The 16,837-nt window shown below is 36.0% G+C and overlaps 1 protein-coding gene across 1 annotated transcript in view; it reads left to right on the plus strand.

The window, feature by feature from the left end:
• Positions 1-15,656, plus strand: part of LOC121384422 (roquin-1-like) — a 46,284-nt gene extending 30,628 nt beyond the window's left edge. The window contains exons 12-19 of the mRNA XM_041514814.1: positions 11-88; positions 4,209-4,348; positions 5,401-5,438; positions 5,748-5,883; positions 6,456-6,664; positions 8,151-8,277; positions 9,593-9,758; positions 11,910-15,656. Of these exons, the coding sequence (XP_041370748.1) occupies positions 11-88; positions 4,209-4,348; positions 5,401-5,438; positions 5,748-5,883; positions 6,456-6,664; positions 8,151-8,277; positions 9,593-9,742 (878 nt within the window). The 3' untranslated portion in view covers positions 9,743-9,758; positions 11,910-15,656. The remainder of the gene's footprint in view (positions 1-10; positions 89-4,208; positions 4,349-5,400; positions 5,439-5,747; positions 5,884-6,455; positions 6,665-8,150; positions 8,278-9,592; positions 9,759-11,909) is intronic.
• Positions 15,657-16,837: the final 1,181 nt, after the last annotated feature.

Raw genomic sequence — 16,837 nt, forward strand, 5'->3', positions numbered from 1 at the left:
TTTTTTCTAGTTAGATGGCAGAAAAATGAGAGAGATGATCAAAATACGAAGCAAAAATGGCAAGATTTGATCATCTGCATAAAATCAGGTAAAGATTCTGCCCATTGGACTTAGTAGTGTATTGCAGCTTGATCTGCTTAGTGTATCAAGATAAAGAGACCACTTATGGGTGGGAGGAATTACTCTAGAGAAATCTGTCCATGATGGTGGTCAATACGAAAAATTATGTCGTCTATTTGAGTATTTCTATGCACTTAAAAAAAAAATCCATGTGCAATTAACTTTGTGACATTTTGATTGGTTATGTTCAAACTTTGAGAAGTCCAGTGCTGTTTTGTTGTGTGGTAAGAGTTATCTGTCCTTGTTTCTGTATTGGTTTATTCTACATCAAATTTTGTAGACAAATTGTGACAGATGCCTTTTTTAACATGGCCTGTGCATTGTGCTTAAATTGGTCTTTGGTGGCTTTCATTCTTTTCCAACGTAGGCAGTTGCCTCCCCTGTTTTAGCCCTACATTGTTTCATCTTTCTACATGAGTCTGTGATTGGGGTGGAGGTCTTACAGTCGGTTTTATTCCAAGTCTCATCTCATGTGAACTGTTGGTTATCAACCCATGTTACTGGGCATTTATACATGGATTGCTTTTCTATCGGTCTTCGTATTTGGAGATCGATTGTTCGAACTCTCTAAATGGTATGTATTGGATTTAGTATGCTTTAGTTGAATTGCACCCAGAATGATATTTTGTACATAAACCTAAGGCTTTAGATTGCACCAATTGTGCAGGATGTTTTTCTTCTTCAAAATACATCCTCCCAAATTAAATATTTTTCTCTCTCTTTTTTTTTTTTTTTTTTAAATGTTGACCAGTATATAAGTATAGTACTAACAAGTTTTCTTTTGAGTTGCTCACTTGTCACCTGACCTAAGTTCAGCCAGCAAACGTTTCACCAACGTTCGCGAACTATTTGATTGGTTCCCAACCTGGCCATTTGGTTACCGTGAAGAGCATAAAACAGTCTGGTGGACGTTTTTCTGCTCGGTCTGGCTGAACGCAGCCCTGATTAGCAGCTTTAAAAAAAAATTAAAACTAGTACAAAAAAGTGCAGTGGCCTTTTATGTTTAAAAATAAACAGACATTTATGCAAGTGGAGTCCAAAGACTAACATGTCCAAGGGTCATTTAAAAAGCCTGATCTAATCTGATTATGCATTTAAAAAAAAAAAAAAATTATGCACTGAAGTCATCATTAGTCAATTCCAATTTGATACGGTCACACACTATTTATATATGTGTGGAGCTTCAATTTTTTAAATAATTTTGAGGGAGATTATGCAGAGTCTTCATCTTTTTTTCTCCTCATTTATGAACAATATTGCATTGAAACATGCGACTCCTAAGCAAATCCATGAAGAAAAGACTATATACGGGGTCAACATTTTGATGTAGAATCTAAAGCCATGCAGTCTCTAGTCCTCCAGTCATGTGGGTTACCAATTATTCTACCAACAGTTGCGTAACTTACTCTTCATTTTTTTTTTTTTTTTTTTTTTTTTTTCTTCTTCATAATTTAAGTTTAAACTATTTGGTGGGGAGGTGGGTTTTTTGTTTATGTATGTGTGACTTTTCCAATGAAGTGTCGTTTCATCCACCCAGCATAGTCAAGACATTATTTCCAAATAGCAATGCTGTATAAAATGTAATTGTGAGGTTGTCTGGTGACAATTTTCTTTTTATTGTCGTCAGTACATGTTAGTGAACCAAATTCACTGTTTGAACGTAATTCTTATTGGCATCATCAGAAACTTCACAAGTTGTTGACGACTTACTGAAAATTGAAAAATTCTCTCCTCAAAGCAGGTAAGTGCTGTCTTGTATCTCTCCACGTCAGTGGTCTTCCAGCACTCGCAATGTGATTTCCGTTGACAAAAGAGCTATTGTTTTCTTGCAGTTCATTGAAAGGCAAATGCTGATTGGATGACTACACATTGAATCCACCCATGTAAAATCAGTTGTACAATTTAACATGTAACAAGTCTTGTCCTATTAAGTGGTTGTACTGTGCATTGATGTATTTTGCAGGTAAACAACCTGAGTGAAAATCTTCCAGGTCAGTAACCTGTCATAAAACTATACTACTTGAAACAATTTAGGGAGCACATGATAATTATGATATGATCACATAAATTCTGATGCCGGTCCATTTTCTATTTTGTACATTACACAAAAGGCACTTGACAGCTGACCCCATGTCTACCACCTCCAAACTGATTACTCTGACGCTGATGTCTGTAAAGTTTTCACAAGTTTGTGCTTCATGGAAAATCTAGAATTGTCAGAATGATAGCAGTCGACCATTGCTTGTGTGTCAGTATCGGCTCTCGTCTATTGGTTTCATTGTGTTACATCTTGGTCAGATGGGGTTTTTTGCATAGGTTTTGATCATTCTTGCCATTATGATTTGGGGGTTTTCTGAGAATGCAATCACATAGAAAAAATTCTATGAGAAGTCCAGGGTTAGAAATGAAAAAAAAAATCTACATTCACCAGGTGCATGCTGAAAAAAAAGTTACATGCACCATTCAAATTCTGCATGCACCAAAAATAAAGTAAATCCTGTTAACAATGAGGAAAATACTATTTTAATTACCTTGATTACAGTGTTGATTTTTTTTTTTTTACGAAGCTATTCGGAATTATTCGACAATACCTATATTTATTTATTAACAGTACCGGAACGTTATACAACTGCGTTTATTACTGATTCTTGATCAAATTTGAAAATTTCACCCAACGTAAACGCCTTACAGAAATCTATAATAGGCCTATTACAAAAATGTACGAATATTTGTGTTTTGTATTAAGCAAGTTATCAACTTTTTTAACTCGATAAGATCTGTTGGTATAATAAATTAGCCTACAGAATTCGACGAGAAGTTGCGATTGAAATAATCACTGGCTGACTTCGAGTCAACTACGCAAGTAGCGCACCTGCACGTTCGCAACCAAATGCCCATATCTGAGGTCGAAAATGTTCACGGCAGTTACGGTACTTTGTATTGATCACAGATCTGGCGGAGTTCAATTTGTCAGTGATGACAACAACTGTGTTATGCGCGTGGATACCCCAAAGTCGGTCTCGACCACCTTCCCTAATACCGTTCACGGATATAACCGAGATATTGCCGGCAATTTTCGCAAATATATTTCACGGAAAGGGCGCCATTGTTGTAAGTAGGATTATGGGATACAAAATGGATGCGCCCATGAGATATAAGTTATCGTTTTCATGTGGCGAACAGATTACGAAATGCATACTCAAAATTCAACAACTTGAGTCTGAATCTGGTAGACCAGGATACTAGTATACGCAATATACAGTACTTGAAAAATATTAGCATGCACCGCGTGCACCCAGTTTTAAAAGTTACATGCATACGCAAAAATCAGCATGCACCAGTGCATGTACTCACACTGCATTTTGAGGCCTGAAGTCCATCTTTGATATGTATCAACAGTGAGCAACTAGAATTTGTTATGCACTGAATCACAGTTCCCAGTAGTTTCAGAAAGCTTTGTTGTCAATATTCCCTCTTAGCAATGATCTCAACTGATGCTGAAATACTTTTTTAATAATTAATGCCTACGTCCTGGCTTCAGTTTTTCTTTCAATGATGCTTGCAGTCTGTTGAATGAGTTTTGCAAGTGTTATACAAATTTCAGAAAAAGATAAAAAATTATGGCCAGTATAAGGTGGCCTATATTTGCTTGAAACTTTGTTTGTTAAAGCTGTCTGCAATGTCTTAACCTTTCTCGAAATTACATCTCCACAACAGTAAATCTCCTCATTATTAACATGTAACTTGCGTTTTATACACAAGGAAATGTTGGTTGTTGTAACTAATGTGTTCCCTACATTCTTTTGACTAGTATAGACACTAGCCGAGTTGGTAAAAAAAAGCCATGATTAATAGCTTAAATCGGCGAAAGAAATGTTAGTGCCAAAAAAAAAAAAAAGTAAAAGAAAGAAACTTTTTGACTTTGATTTATTGTCTTCTTCTGTGGACCTGCCTTCATATGTTAATCAGGTGGTTTTGCAGAAGGGGAAAGAGAATTGTTACATTAGTAATCACTCCAGCATGTGGTAACCATACGTGTGGCTGTGTTGTGTCAGGGATGGTCGTTAATGTGTCTGTTTTTACTACAGGCTGTCCCCCGTGTCTGTCGTCGACGTCATCAGGAAGCTACGTGCCGTGGTCCAGCGAGGAGTGTGGTACCAGCCTGGAGGAGGATGGTGGTGGGTCGAGAGAAACGTCCTTCCACACCACCAATGTGTCGTGGGTCAAGGTAAATACTCCACAGTGTAGAACAGTTACAGTTTCATAGTTCCTTATTTTAAAATGTGCAATGTAAGTGTATCTTTCATGAAGCAATATGTTAATGTTTAGAGGAATGTGGTATAACCTTCTTTCTGTTTTTTAAATGCAAGCATACCTCTTTATAGTTTTTTCTTCTTCTTTATAGTTTTTTTTTCTTTTTAAATCGGTGCCAGGGTTGGGTCCCTGGTATCACTACTTTACAATCATTTAATATGTTAAACATTCTACATAAGTGAATAGTACTGATATATATATAGCACATCAATCGAACAGTAATAATGAACATAGATAACATAGTTTATAGTTTTATGGGGTTACAGACAAGCTAGAAATAATAGAAATAAAGAGAAGCAAGGATAGAACGAAAGAAAGATTGAAGGAAAGAAAAAGTAAATTTAAAGAATAAATTTTGTAATAGAAAATAGTACATTTATTATTATTATTAGTACCATTACCATTCCTACCACTATTATTATTTCACATGTATGGGGATAATGTATAAGATTACCTCTTTTTTATATAGTTGTTGCTGTAACTTAAGAGATTTTCTGGGGTGTTTTTTTTTTTAAGTCTCCTAACAGTCCAACCAGAGGGAATTATAGGTTTCGTCTTTGTCCTGTCATTCTTTCCGTCCACCTTTCCCTCACATAGTTTCAGGACCTTCCTTCCCCGTATGCCTCAAGATATTGAGCTGACATTCTGTGTATAGCTTTATCATGTACTGTTACAGATCAAGTTTGACTTTAATGGCGATTTACTCATTTTTTGAGTTATGGCCTTGTAGTTAGGAAATAAAAAAGTTAGTTTTCCATTTATTTATTTTTTATTTTTTTTATGCCTCAAGATATTGAGCTGAAATTTGGTGTATAGCTTTATCATGTACTGTTACAAATCAAGTTTGACTATCATGACAATTTACTGGTTTATATGGCCCTTGAGATATGAACATCTGTGGGGCCGGTAGGGGGACATGTATTGCTTTAGCAGTACTCTGAGAATGCTTGTTTTGTCTGTCGACAGGTAAACCATCAAGAAGGAAGTGAAGTTCAAAATGAAATGTAAGTTTTTCTTTTGCTCTTTGCTTGCTTACTTCATGTAACACTCAAGTACATATCCGTCGGTTTTTGTCTCTACGTTACACCTTGTTAATGTTTTTGGTTTGGGGCGTTTTTTCATGTGAAAATGTGCACTTTTTGTTTTACTAAAATGATTCCAGAACGTGTTACAAGTTCACTTTAAATTACATGTGTTAAAACTTGCCCTGTCTTTTCATTTCTTTTGAAGCATGTTTTGGGTGGGGGAGGGTAAGTTACTTTCTGTCAGAAGTGTGTTGATTTGTTTATTCGGAAATGTTTTATATTTTTCAGGATCAAAAGGGACTATCCACGACTTGAAAGTTATATTCCATTCTATCCCAAAGTTTCGGGGTTAGGACCAATATCGCGATTGTCAACGACAGCCAAATTCAAGATGACTGAACCAATGCATGTCACAACCGAGGAGGTCATTAGCATTTTTAGTGATCACTTCATTTATAATTGACTAAAATCGGAGTTTTAATCAATTCTTATGTACTTAGTAATTGTATTAAACATAAGTTTATTTACTTTTTTAAGGAACCTCCACATTCAGTAAGCTGTTTTTGACAAGTTTAGATGATTTTTGGTGTGTGGAGGGGGGGTGCGGGGGGATGAGGTATATGATGTTACTTTATTTATATACTTGATAAAGTATGTTCTTACCATGCATCTAATATGATAGTGATGCATACTTTGCACTATATTAAAGGTAAAGGTTTCCTTTGTTAAACACCACCATTACAGAACTTTGATTAATCAATCACCAACTATTACATGTCATACATTTCATAATTCTCACACAAATTTGGTCTTGTGTGAGGCGTTATTGCACTTAGTTTAATTTGTAATTTTTTGGCAGATCTACATACCTCGTGTTTGCATTAATACATGTCTTATTGAGAGATTCATTATATTTGTCAAATGATTTGTTTATCAAAACACAAGATGGTTGTGAATGTGTGTACTACCTTTTTCGGTGCCATTGTTTGTTTTCAGAGCATGGGCAAGATGATCCCAGACTTGACTGGTGAACAAACCAAGACTTGTTCTTCATCTCCCGATCCTAAACACTTCACTATTGAAGAGATCCTGTCACATGACATGTATCCCATAATACCTGCACAGTTCTCAACGGATGACATCATTCTGCGGAAGCGTACGACCATTGGTCCGAAATCTGAGCCACAGCACACTTGGGAATGCTGGTTCGTGTTGTCTTTGTATTGGTCAGAATATCAGGTCACATTCGGCTTAATTTATGCTTCATTATAATGCAATGCATTGCTCATGTAGCAACTGACGTGTGAACTAAACTAAAGCATTTTGTCCTTCCCTAGAGCTGCTACCATTACAATATAAGAAATACAGGATTCCAAATGTGACATAATAACTGATGACTTGAAAAAACAGAACTTCATGATTGAGTCCGTTGAGAAATTTTAAGTAATCTCAAAGCATGGTATATAGAGAATAAATAATGAGCTAGAAGGAATTACGGATTATTTGTTCCAAGTGAATGAATGTTTTAAAACGTAGCCATTGGCAAAGGTTTTTACAACATTCATTCACTCCTCGTAGCGAGTTGGTTATGCTTTTTGTTACCCATTGCCATTTTTAACTAGTTTTTAATATAAAAATCACTCTTGTGTACAACAAATCCCTCAGCCATTACGTCATATCATATTTCAACTACAAAATTAATGTTCTTTGTTTAAATCATATACATTAATGATTATAAAAATTTACAGCTTGCAAATGGGATAAATATGGTTTTAACAACCGTGTTGTCAACTGTTGGGACATTATTTCATAACATATATTCAATGAACATTTTGTTCAGTATCGGACGCGTGTCGCTACACAAGTTTCAGAGATCGCCACACAATTTTAAAACCTTAAACAGTAATTGCTAATAAATGTTCAGTTGACTGGAAATATCGCTAATCAAGAGTTTGAAAACAAAATGTTCCCTGATATTGCACAATTTTTACAGTGTTCAGCGAGAATTTAGAGAATAACTAACGAGCTACGAGGAATTATGAATTATCTGTCCCGAGTGAATGAATGTTGTAAACCCGAGCCTTTGGCGATGGTTTTACAACATTCATTTACGAGGGACAGATAATTCGTAGCGAGTTGGTTATTCTCTTTATTACCCATTGTCAATTTTAACTGATTTTTAATATAAAAATATTCCTCTGCAGTCTACAACAAAGCCATCAGCCATTACGTCATATAATCTTACGCGCATTACATGACGTAATGTAAGTGACGTTATAGCATAACAGCGTTCTTGTTACAGCCAAATGTTTACAGTACAAAATAATACAACTGTATTTGCATTTTAAAATAATTATTTTTATATATTACTAAAGCCGCTGCTTATTAAACTATACCATTTCATGTTTACGAAACAAATGAGTCTATTTGTTTTTGTAAATCTTTGTAGATCGTATAACGTATGTGTAATCTGACTCATGAATGGAAACATATGAATGAAAGTGAAGTTCCGGCCATGCCAAGCAACCAACCAAACGTCGTGATTTTTAAGCCAGCCAATCAGTGGCTGTAGAAGCAATCTGCACACTGTGCAGAGATCGAAAAAATATTACCCCGTATATTTGAGCCCATATGGGTAATAAATAACAAATATGGAATAATGTAAAATTTGAATGTGAATTTGTGTTGCAGTATACCAACATCACAGAACTACTTACACGAGGAGCTGGCTCGCCTGCAGAACAAGTTGGCGAATGCATCCAATTCAGATGAGAGATTGGCATACGAACTACAGGCTATTGAATTCAAAATTTCTTTGGTAAGCATCTAATAGTGCTTTCATTTTGTTGTAAGTTGCATTGAGACATATGTTAAACGTAAAAAAAAAACGATGTTTTGAAACGCATTCCATGACTTAAATTGGTGGTTTGGAAATCCGGGGAAATGTTAAAAGGTAAAGATATATGTATTACTTTTCCCATCATGGCATCAACTTTGTATTTGCCTACAATGTTAAGTGTTTGCATTTAGCCTCATTTCTCACAAACTGTAACACTTAGATCAGTGAATTGAGTGCATAGTGTTAACGTTTATCTCGATTCATGTTTAAAATAAATTGAAAGTAAGTAAAAGTAAAATTGTAAAATAATTTTAATAAAAAAAATTAACGTTTAATTATTTTTTAATACTTGTTTAAAGAACTAAATTATTAATTTTCCATGACTATAGACGAAGTTTTTGGTTGGCGAAATATTTAATTTTGTGCAAGTTTTGTTGTATTGTAGCAATTTCCTTTATTTTTCAAACAGCTTTTTAAAATGTTTTCAGTCTAGGAGATACGCTTATGATTTGTCTGAAATATGACAACAGTGTAGCCGAGTGAGCTGCCGCCTGTCTGGTGCATGCTATTTTACTAGCAATACCCAACTCAGTACAGGCTTTCTGATAGGTTTTTCAAACCATGTTTGCTGGATGCGGTTTATTGGCTTTCTAGTGACATATATCAACTTTTCAGACGAATGAAGAGACATTTGTACCTCTAGGTGGTCTCGTTGACAAGCTGGATGCGATACATAACCAAGAAGATAATCAATTGACTGGCATACCACTGCTTGACTCTAGCAATAAATACTTGGTGTGTTCTTTCTTCATTTTCACATCAGACAGGAAGCATATAATAATAAGGCTGTAAAACATGCTTTGTTGTTTTAATTTCCATCATCGACTGTCTGGAAACCCCTTAACTTCATACCAAAATTTAAAAAACCCACCTAATTATGAAATTACTTCATTAATGATAAATAGAAATTTCAATATCAAAATAACTTTATTTAGCATACTTTGTGTGGTAATTTGTACATAACATGTTTACTTTGAAGAACAGCCTTATTTTATAACTCACTTGTTTCTATCTCTGTGATATTGGAGGCCAGTAACACCTCCATTTATTAAGTGCTCTGTACATATTGCATTATGTGTAAACTAGCGTGACAGTTCAAGATGATAATGTGGCCAGTATATTATCAGATGCAGTAATTTCTTATTTGATCTGGATGTATTTAGTCCAATCCTTAACTAGGATTAAAGCTGTTATATGATCGCATGTTAATGGAGTATGTCTGTTGTCTGGCCAGGGTCTGCCCATTCAGGTGGACATCCACGAGAAGCCAACCCTCGACCCCAAGCGGCGGCTCGAGCAGATGGACGAGCACTTCTCCCAGCAACTGATCATGGACGAGATCGACGCACAGCTCCTTGGCCTGATCCAGCCGCGAAACACCTGATACCGCGGTCTAGCAGGTAAATATAGAAACACCTGACACCTCGGTCTAGCTGGTAAATACAGAAACACCTGATACTGCAGTCTAGCAGGTAAATACAAAAACACCTGATGCACGCACTTTGGTTAGCAGGTAAATACACAAACACCTGATACACGAACTTCAGTCTAGCAGGTAAATACACAAACACCTGATACTGCAGTCTAGCAGGTAAATGCACAAACACCTGATACACGCACCTTGGTCTAGCAGGTAAATACACAAACACCTGATACACGCACCTTGGTCTAGCAGGTAAATGCACAAACACCTGATACACAAACCTTGGTCTAGCAGGTAAATACACAAACACCTGATACACGCACCTTGGTCTAGCAGGTAAATACACAAACACCTGATACACGCACCTTGGTCTAGCAGGTAAATGCACAAACACCTGATACACGAACCTTGGTCTAGCAGGTAAATACACACAAACACCTGATACACACACCTCGGTCTAGCAGGTAAATACACAAACACCTGACACGCGCACCATGGTCTAGCAGGTAAATACACAAACATACCTCGGTCTCTCAGGTAAATACACAAACACCTGATACACGCACCTCGGTCTAGCAGGTAAATACACAAACACCTGATGCACACACCTCCGTCTCTCAGGTAAATACACAAACACCTGATGCACGCACCTCGGTCTAGCAGGTAAATACACAAACACCTGATGCACACACCTCAGTCTCTCAGGTAAATACACAAACACCTGATGCACGCACCTCGGTCTAGCAGGTAAATACACGAACACCTGATACTGCGGTCTAGCAGGTAAATACACAAACACCTGATACACGCACCTCGATCTCAGGTAAATACACAAACACCTGATACACACACCTCGGTCTAGTAGTTAAATACACAAACACCTCGGTCTAGTAGTTAAATACACAAACACCTCGGTCTAGTAGTTAAATACACAAACACCTGATACACGCACCCCGGTCTCTCAGGTAAATACACAAACACCTGATACACGCACTTCGGTCTAGCCGGTAAATACACAAACACCTGATACTGCGGTCTAGCAGGTAAATACACAAACACCTGATACACGCACCTCGGTCTAGCAGGTAAATACACAAACACCTGATACACGCACCTCAGTCTCTCGGGTAAATACACAAATACCTGATACACACACCTCAGTCTAGCAGGTAAATACACAAACACCTGATACACGCACCTCGGTCTAGCAGGTAAATACACAAACACCTGATACACACACCTCGGTCTAGCAGGTAAATACACAAACACCTGATACACACACCTCGGTCTAGCAGGTAAATACACAAACACCTGATACACGCACCTCGGTCTAGCAGGTAAATACACAAACACCTGATGCACGCACCTTGGTCTCAGGTAAATACACAAACACCTGATACACACACCTCGGTCTAGCAGATAAATACACAAACACCTGATACACGCACCTCGGTCTAGCAGGTAAATACACAAACACCTGATACACGCACCTCGGTCTAGCAGGTAAATACACAAACACTTGATACACGCACCTCGGTCTCTCGGGTAAATATACACACCTGATGCACGCACCTCGGTCTCTCAGGTAAATACACAAACACCTGATGCACGCACCTCGGTCTAGCAGGTAAATACACAAACACCTGATACACGCACTTCGGTCTAGCAGGTAAATACACAAACACCTGATACACGCACCTCGGTCTAGTAGGTAAATACACAAACACCTCGGTCTAGTAGTTAAATACACAAACACCTTATACACGCACCTCGGTCTAGCAGGTAAACAAAGAAACACTTGATACACACACCTCAGTCTAGCAGGTAAATAAAGACTGAAACTGTTTTTCACCAACACTTGAAAATTGAGGGAGTGAAAGTATGTGGGACAAATTTGAAATGTTTTCTCTCTTTAAAACGGGGGGGGGGGGGGGGGGGGGGGGGTCATACTCTACATACCCTCTGAATGTGTGTCGCAATTTTCGACCATTGTGCAATCCTAACCCTAGGGCCAGTCTATACTAATAATAATATTTCCAGATTTGTTTTCATATCCCACTTTCATTTCTGTGTATATATATAAGTCGGTTAATAAATTGATATTCTTGGGGTTTTTTTTTTTTTTCAGTGGACTGTTTTTTGTACAAGCAGAAACTTAACATTAATTGGACAAAAAAAAACAAGACTGCAAAAAACCAAACGTTTTATGAAGATGTTTTGAGAGTTGAGCTTTCTCGTACCTGTTCGTCTTCAGACTGTGTATCTAGTACATATGCCATGTGTGTAATGTTAGGTATGATTTTATAAATCATATTGTATGTTAATCTTTATCATCAGTTCACATTATTGTGCATTGTACCGTTTTGGGTTTTTATTTTGCAGTGGATATTTCATTGCACTTACCTCCTAAGGAGGGATTTTATTTTAATATTGAAAATGTTGCACTTGAGTCTTTTCATACAAACTTCACAGTTAGAAACAAAACGTCACCTGGATCTATCTTTTTTTTGTAAAAAGATTATTTTTATTTTATATTTATTAGCTGAAACATCCTCAGATTATCTTGGTTGCAAGTGCTATATTGCATAATTAACTCGATGGTAACAAAATGGTAAGGCACTGCCACTGGGTGTAAACAGTGATTTTCACACAAAATACTTGGCTACAAATGTAAAGTTTACTTTTCCAAAAAACACTTTTTTATGGGTGGAGGTTTTGTTTTTAATTAAACCAAAAACTTTGTTTTATTTATTAACTCATAAAATATTTGTTTAAACAAAGGTTTATTTTATATGGTAAAAAAACTAAATTTTTCAAATTACTGCTGGTCTATACCAATGGGCTTTTTTCTTTTCTTTCTTTCTCGTTTTTTGTAAGTACAACTGGTCTTTGACGTTTGTCATCTACATTATGTTGTATTGTGTTATTTTGTCTGAAAATGGCTCTTAATATGGATCCTTTCTTTTTAAAAGTGTATTTGTTAATTCTACTGTAGTTGTGTGTGTCAATTTAGTGCACATTATTCATGATCCCTGTAGATTATGGCCTGGTCCTATTACATTCTGCATCATATTGAAACCTGCCCTGTTCTTGTGTTGGTCTCCTGTATTGTGACAAGCTTGGTTAAATGAATAACTGCAATATAATACTATGTATTTTATAGTTTTTAACCAAATGTTACCAGGACTAACGTTAAAATAATCTAATCAAGTTACACCACCATGCAAACTTTGAATTGCCCATCCTGAAGCCAGGACACCATCTCATTTTGCTGTTTCTAAGTAGATACCTTGGAATTGACATATTACGAGCCCAGCTATTGGTAATAAAAATGAGTAACTTCAAATATTGGCTAATTAAAGAGTTATCCTACTTACTATATTTATTTAAGAATTTTTTTATATTGCATTTATGTGTGTAACATCAATATTTAGTGAATAAATACTAAGCTGCTACTAGTGATGATTGTATTGGGAATGATGGGATGCTGTCAGAAAGGTTAACTTTGTAATAAAATCATGAACTGTCAGCTGCAGAGTTTAAATCTATTGGTGTTCCCAATAACTGAGGTGTTGCTATTGCCATAAGAATAACATCGTTATTCATTAAGTGACACAATTCGTAAGTGTTTTCAGTACGTCATTACACAGATGCAGTTGGGGGAAGAATAATATCGTTATTCATTAAGTGACGCAATTCGTAAGTGTTTTCAGTACGTCATTACACAGATGCCGTTGGGGGGAGAATAATATCGTTATTCATTAAGTGACACAATTCATAAGTGTTTTCAGTACGTCATTACACATATGCAGTTGGGGGAAGAATAATATCGTTATTCATTAAGTGACACAATTCGTAAGTGTTTTCAGTACGTCATTACACAGATGCAGTTGGGGGAAGGGGGGGGGGTGAGCTCTTGAATTGTTTTTATTCTCCAATAGTTTTTCTTTTCAGCTAAAAAGTAATTTTAATGTAGCATTTTCAATAATTTTTTCTAAAATTGAAGTAGCCTTTATTGGAAATGAAAATATACATAATGTCATCTGGCGAAAAAATTTTCTGGTTTCAACTTCTTTATTATCCATATGATTCATCATAACTGAGTTAATAATAATCATAGAAGTGTAATGACATAATTTTGGGAAGCGATGTCATAACATGATGTTGCTTAGACTGCATTTGAAATATGACGTCATTTCATAGTCTCCTTCTTCTAGTTGTAGCTGAAACATTTTGATTTGGGTCTTGTTATTCATAAAGAAAACAACAATAATAATATGGATAATCAAGAAATTATTACACTAGCATGTAGGTCGTACTGAGTTTACAAAACTCGTGTCAGGATTCTCGCTCAGGCAAGACAAAAGTCTTGACACTCATTTCCTAAAATCAGTACGACACACAAGCTCGTATAATAATCTGTATTTATTATAAAGTTAACTTTTAATTGGCTTTCATTGGTAAGGATGGTGTTAACGTGCGAAGTGATTAAAACCATGGACCACTTACTGTTGGTGTAATTCTGCAGGGTATGTATTTGATTTAATTACATGTGTTCTCGTTCACTGGGTCTCTTGGTAACTGTCGGTGTGCCCATCACACTGGTGTGTAACAACTACAGCTTTATGATGTATTTGACTCGTTACACAGGGTCTTTAATATTGGTTAACTGGCATGCAGTTTTGTGTATGTTCTAGATGCCGATAGCCTGTCCACTGTATAATGTGACGAGAATTGAGGAGCCGATTTTAATTTGCACTGGTTCACATAATTAATATCTGCTGTGAGTCATGACATTCTGTTTTTTTAATATCGCGGTAGGTAAACATCACAGACAGTTCCATGCATTTGGGTTCACAACGGTCCTTATTGACAGTTGCAGGTTAAACCACCTGAGACTGGCAGAATGTTTTAGTTCTGTGGCTTGTACTATGGAATAGTTGTAGCAGTTGATGTACTACCATGTTGTACTCAAGTCTGTTATGTATGTAGTCCATCAAATAGGCACCGTCTTTTGAGTGGGAATTTTTAGTTTATTCATTTCATTTTCTTTAATGTGTATTTATAATTTTCAATTAACGTTACAAATTTGTACTGAACCATTCTCATTTTTTGTAATATTTACAAATGTGAACAAATTTAATTTGGACCTACAACTATCAATTATTATTAAAAAGTGGTATTTTTAATTCTTTAAAAACATTAGTCGGAGATTAAACAAATGCATACATAATGCAATAATAGCTTGCATATAATTTTACTGAATGTAGAAGAAACTGCATAATACATTGGACTGTCATTAAACATTTAAGAATTTTACATAATTTTGTCACAAGATTTGCATCTTTGATTTCATATTTTACTGCGAGTACTCCATGTACATACCAAATGGTGATGCATTCTAGTCTGCACACACAACGCTTGCTTTTACCATGTTATCACTGAAGCACATATTCCACCCGTTCACATGTTTGTTTAAACTTTCAGTTACTAGTTTTGTTTATGAGCTGCACAAATCCAATATATAGTTGTTTTCTTTCTAAAAAGAAATATGCCCAACTTTCTATTTGTAAACTGTTATTGATAACTTGGTTGAATTTGTTTTTGGTCTCGCAGAAGTAGCAGTATCGGAGTGGTTAGATGTGTGTAGTATTAAAAACAGGCTCTGGTAGTAATAAACAACATGTCGAGTGCTTTAGAAATGTGTTTGTGTTTTCTTGTTGACTGGGATGCATTTACTTGAAGACAAGTTCTGTCCATTGTGGTACAGGCAGTAACGTTGAGACTTGTTTGTTTGAAAAGTATAAACTATGTTTATGTACATGTATGTATTCAAGACATTAATTTCTTGCTATTAAATTAATAGTAATTAAAATATTAGTTGCGTTTTTTGTTGTATCTAATCAAATTGGTTTAATTTCAGTTTGTATTGTTTAAGGATATCACTAGAGCACATGATTTATTAATCATTGGCTACTGGATGTCAAATTGGTTTAATTTCAGTTTGTATTGTTTAAGGATATCACTAGAGCACATGGTTTATTAATCATTGGCTACTGGATGTCAAACATTTGGTAATTTTAACATTGTCTAAAGAGGAAATCTACATTTTTCAATCGGTGGTAAAAGATTTTTTATATTTGCACTGTCTTAGACAGGATGACGCATACCACGGCCTTTGATATACTGTCGGTCATGGCACACTGTCTGGAACAAGAAATGCGTCCACTGACAGGGATCCATCCTAAACTTCTCAACACGTGTATTATGACCATAATGTTTGTTTATACAGTGAAACCTCGCTAAACCAGACACCCATGGTACCGAATAAAATGTCCAGTATTCAGAGGTGTCTGGTTTGCAGGGTTTTCTTGATGATATCTCTAACAGGTGATTTTCCTACACACAAGTTTTCACTTGGTGACCTTAATGTTGGCTTAAATAAACATTCAAAAGTTTTAATGATTTTGAGTCAATCATCCGTGCGATAGTTCAACACGACAATGTTTCACTGGACATTCCCACATCTTGAAAATAAATGTTTTTAAAATGAAAACAAATGTAAGCAATTTGAAGACTGTGAATTAAATTCATTGTTCTGTCGATCTCGGGAGCAAATTATGAGATATGTTTGTCGAGGAACTTTTGTGACGGGCTTTCGGTCACATTCGTAATTTAAAAACATCTAACCCAAATCTTAACTCTGCCTATTTACAATAAAGCTTCAAATAAACACAACTCCTATGTGTGTACTATATTCTTCAAAGAAATTGCCAAAATTGTAAGGTATATTAGCTGTGGGGAATGGTTGTATGATAATCATAAAAGAAAAAGAAATGTTTTATTTAATGACTCATTCAACACATTTTATTTACAGTTTTATGGTTAAGGACCACAGATATTGAGAGGAAACCCGCTTTTGCCATTTCATGGGCTATTTTCGATGAGCAGCAAGGGATCTTTTCTATGCACCATCCCATAGACAGGATAGCACATGCCACAGCCTTTGATATACCACTCGTCGTGCACTGGCTGGAATGGGAATCGATCCTAGAC

This window comes from Gigantopelta aegis, chromosome 10 (assembly GCF_016097555.1).
Source record: "Gigantopelta aegis isolate Gae_Host chromosome 10, Gae_host_genome, whole genome shotgun sequence".
Taxonomy (NCBI): domain Eukaryota; kingdom Metazoa; phylum Mollusca; class Gastropoda; order Neomphalida; family Peltospiridae; genus Gigantopelta; species Gigantopelta aegis.